The 4,756-nt window shown below is 42.2% G+C and overlaps 1 protein-coding gene across 1 annotated transcript; it reads left to right on the forward strand.

Annotated features, from left to right (window-relative positions):
* Positions 1 to 3,131: 3,131 nt before the first annotated feature.
* LOC147515612 (uncharacterized) lies at positions 3,132 to 4,136 on the forward strand. Its single transcript, XM_086592977.1, has one exon. It carries the CDS (start codon positions 3,132 to 3,134, stop codon positions 4,134 to 4,136), a length of 1,005 nt encoding a protein of 334 aa, XP_086449103.1.
* The last annotated feature ends 620 nt before the right edge of the window (positions 4,137 to 4,756 follow it).

Consider the following 4,756-nt stretch of genomic DNA (forward strand, 5'->3'; position numbering starts at 1 on the left):
ACTGGGGCTGAGGGCCTAAATGAGACTGAAACGGGAGAGTGGGCAGTACCGAGCAGGAAGCATTTAACAAAGCTAAGGCACCAGCTTTTGGAAGTAAAGGAAAACACTATGGGGAAGGAAGTAACCACTTCTGATTATGCAGGGAGTAAGGAAGCACATGGCCCTCAAACTACGCAGAAAGGAGAGCAGAGTATGCCGGACACAGCCACAAAATGAGATAACAATGGGAAAGGGACGCTGTGGGAGGGTGGAGTAGAGGGGTCTAGGCCCAAAATGAAAAGCCCAAGTGATCCCAATGAAAGTCACAATCAGGGAAAGGTGGTACACATACTCAAAAGGCCGGAAACTAGAGCCACAAGCAAGAAAGTAAGCACACAGAGTGGGTCTCGGTTTGGCCCCCTTGCCAATCAAAATTAATTTTATAATTAGTGTGGGCTGTTGGAATATTCGGGGGCCAACAAGGGGTTTAAACAGCATGAGATAAAGGCTATGATTAGGAAGTTAGAACTGAGTATAATGGGTATAGTGGAGACAAGAGTTAAGCAGGAGAATGTGCAAACAGTTAGAAGAGTGTGCTGCCCTAGCTGGGAAGTTGAGCATAGCTATGAATATAGTGAATTGGGAAGTTGACCATAACTATGAATATAGTGAATTGGGAAGAATATGGTGTTGCTGGAACCCGACGAACTATACTATGCGACTCATTGAGAAGAATGAACAAAGCATCACCATGGAGACTACTCTGTTGAATGGGAAAATGTTTGTAATCTCAGTAGTATATGGCTCAACTAATCGAGAGAGAAGGAATGAACTCTGGAGGGTGTTAATTCAGCTATCTTACGCTATCTAGAAGCCATGGATTGTCATCGGGGATTCTAACTCAGTTTTGAATGCACAAGAGAGAGTGGGAGGAATTGAGACTCAGCCACAACACTTCGCGGATTTGATGCAATGTGTCATAATGAGTGGGCTGATGGATCTGAAACAGATGGGGAATTTCTTAACATGGAACAATAAACGGGAACAGAGAACATGGCGAAAACTGGACAGGGTGATGGTGAATGATGAGTGGGTGAATGAGTATACAGACATTGAGGCACACTACAAGAGCCCCGGGGCAATTTCGGACCATTCATCTATTGTAGTGGCGTCAACTAAGAGTTCAGGGAGATACAAAAAATCCTTCATGTTCTTCAACTACTGGATACAACAAGAGGGATATACAGAGACCCTATAAGCAGCATGGAATACCCCAGTAGTTGGCAACCCAATGTTCACTTTCATGCAGAAATTGAAACACACTAAGGAGGCTTTGATAAAGTGCAATAGAGAAGGCATTAGCGGAAATTCAGGAGTTGTTACAAGCCCAACCGCTTAACCATGGGTACAGTGTCCAGGAGAAGCTCAAGGCTAAGTTTGTCAAGCAAAAAATAATCACCGAGGAGAGTCGAGAGCAAACAGAAATCGAGGGATCAGGTGGTGACATTAGGGGACAACAATACGAAGTACTTCTTCAACTCTATCAAAGTGAGAAACATGAAAAATAAGATAAATTGTCTTAAGGATGGGCAAGGAAAAGTATATGAAGAACTGGCTGACATTGGAAAGGAATGTTCAAGTATTACAAAGAGCTGTACAGCCCGGATTTCCTAGAGACGCTGGATTTTACAGAGCTGGAAGACACACAGGTAGAACCACTGGATGGGAATATTCAGAATATGATGATTCGGGAGGTTACATGGGATGAAATTTTTGAGTGCCTGGCTAACATAGAGGATAACAAAGCACCGGGCAATGATGGGTTCTCTGCACTATTTTTCAAAGCAGGATGGAGGATGGTGGGGGATGATTTTGTAAAGGCTATAAGGAATTTTTTCCGATCAGGCAAGATGTTATAGGAAGTGAATGCCACATGCATAACCTTAATACCGAAAGTGCTTGCTCCTACTTCTTTAGGGGATTACTGGCCCATTGCATGTTGTAATGTGATCTACAAGTGTATTACCAAGATACTCACATGCAGAATGAAAAACTTTATGCCACAACTTATATCTCTCAATCAATCTACATTTATAGCAGGTCGAAGCATTTAGGACAATGTGCTACTATCACATGAGTTGTTACACAACTACCATAGAGATAAGGGACCCCAGAGATGTGTAGCGAAGATTGATTTAAGAAAGGCATATGACACTGTCAGATGGGAAGCAGTGAGTTACGCTCTGACTAGAATTGGGGTTCCCCCAGTGTTTGTTAATTGGATACAGCGATGCATTGAAACACAAAGCTATAACATTATGATTAATGGAACACCGTTTGGGTATTTCAGAGGCAGGAGAGGGATCAAGCAAGGGGATCCCATGTCACCGTATTTGTTTGTACTGGTTATGGATTTTCTCACCCAGCTGATTCACAGAAGAGTAGTACAAGGGAGATACCGGCTACATCCCAACTGCGTTAATCCAGAGGTGACTCATTTATCATTTGCAGATGACCTCATTGCCTTTATGAATGGGGACTTGAACACAGTTTGTGCACTCAAAGATTCTCTACACAGCTTACGCAAATGCTCAGGGCTACAAGTAAATTTTCAAAAGAGCCAAATGTTTTATGTGGGAGTAGAGGAGAGAGTTGTCCAACAAATGGAAGCGCTCATCAATTTTCCGAGAGGAATGTTGCCAGTAAAGTATCTCGGACTGCCCTTGATAACCACTCGTCTGAGAGCAAGAGACTGTACATCACCGATAGAGAAAGTAAGATAGAGGAATCAGGCATGGAGAGGGAGAGCATTGTCCTATGCAAGACGGCTTCAACTCCTTAAAGCAGTATTGAATGGCATAAGTGTCTACTGGACAACTTCTTTCATTCTTCCTCAGAGGACTATCGAAACTATTAACCAACTCTGTCGGGATTTCCTTTGGAATGGGCCAGAGTGTACCACATCACATGCTCTCATTGGGTAGGATACCATATGTTTCCCATATGAAGAAGGGGGGCTCGGGATTCGAAGTTTGAAATCATTGAATGTAGCGGCAAATCTGAAACATCTCTGGAAGCTGGTTAGCTCGAGTGACACCTTATGGACTAAGTGGGTAACTAAGAATTTGATCAGAGTGAGGAATTTTTGGCAGATGAAGATTCCTAATGACTGCTCCTGGGTTTGGTGGAACTTGCTGAAGCATAGGACAGAGGCCCAGAACATAGTCCAACACCAAATTGGAGATGGAAGAGGAACTCAGGTATGGATGGATCCTTGGCACCCAGATGGTATCTTAAAAGACCAGTTTCCACTAGCTCTCATACATGACTCAACGTGTAGGCTGAATGCACGCATGAGTAATCTTATAGAAGATGGGCAGTGGTGCATTCCCATGCACGTCAGAAATCATATGCCAGACATTGCTATTTTCATAGAAGAGGAGCTCAAGGTTGGGCATGGGCATGGGCCCGATCGAGTGATATGGACAGCCACCGAGAGAGGGGACTACAAACTCCGGGAGACATATGATAGAATCAGAGCAGTCAAAAATCCAGTATCTTGGCATCACTTGGTCTGGTTCTCGAATCGGATACCGAGACACTCCTTCATTACCTGGCTCACATTCCAGAGAGGGCTGAAGACAACTAGCAAGTTGAAAGAGTGGGGGGTAGTAACTGATGACACCTGCGTACTGTGTTGGAGGGAGAGAGAAACTGAAGTACACATGTTCTTTGAGTGTACTTACGCACAGTTCATTTGGCAGCATCTATTACAACGTGCAGGCTACAACAAGGCACAAAGTGCGAACTGGTTGGAAGAAGTGGAATGGGTGATCATGAAAATGAAAGGGAAAGTCATTCAACAGGATGCGCTTCGGCTGATGTTTAATGGCTTCATCTATCATGTGTGGCAAGAGAGCAATAGAAGGCTCTTTCAGCACAAAAATCAGATTGCCGTCCAGGTGAGTTTATTAATCATTCATGATGTAGCGACCAAACTCTCTTCTCTCAAAATAGTAATGGATGAAGGGCCCAAAAGAGACAGTGTTATGTCAATATGGAATGTAATGGTGGAAGCAAGGCCGAGGATCACTACACCATTTGGGTGGATTTCTAATGCTCACTATTTTTGCTTTGTCACAGTTCTTAACCGTTAGTAGCTTGCTAACAGTAGATAAGCGTAAGGAATCATAGTTTTTCATGAGTAAATATCGAATAATTTATTGAATTATTTGCTCACAGTATTGTAACACTTTAGTTACTGTTGGAAACAATTAAACTGAAATAAAATAAAAAGGAAAAATCTACTGAAGCCCTTCCGGCATCTTCCTCTTATCAGTTTCAGAGATGGCATCAACTTAGATATGTAGAGGATCGATCGGCGAATGAGGGGAGCTTAAATCATCATCCCCTTCTCTTCGATTAAGGTATTTTCTTCTTTCTGACCATCTCTATCTTTTTTTCATTTGCTTAAGAGTTGGGAAAATCATGGGTTTTAGGGTTTAATGTTTACATTTTCATTTTCTTTTAATTCTCTCTTTTTAATTTCTTTCATACTTGGGGTTTTAGAGGATGCATTGGAGAATGAATTGGTGTTTATAATTAGATTTTCAATTTTGTCACTCCAATTTTCATTTTCCAATTTTTGCACTGGGGTTTTATGTAGTTGCTGATTTTTTTTGGTTGTTCAACCCATCTTCCACAACTTGTTTTGATCTCCTGGTCGGACAAAATATGTATCAAATTTTGTTTTCATGACTTTCATTTTTACTTTTGT

Source organism: Coptis chinensis, chromosome 2 (genome assembly GCF_015680905.1).
Source record: "Coptis chinensis isolate HL-2020 chromosome 2, ASM1568090v1, whole genome shotgun sequence".
NCBI classification, from domain to species: domain Eukaryota; kingdom Viridiplantae; phylum Streptophyta; class Magnoliopsida; order Ranunculales; family Ranunculaceae; genus Coptis; species Coptis chinensis.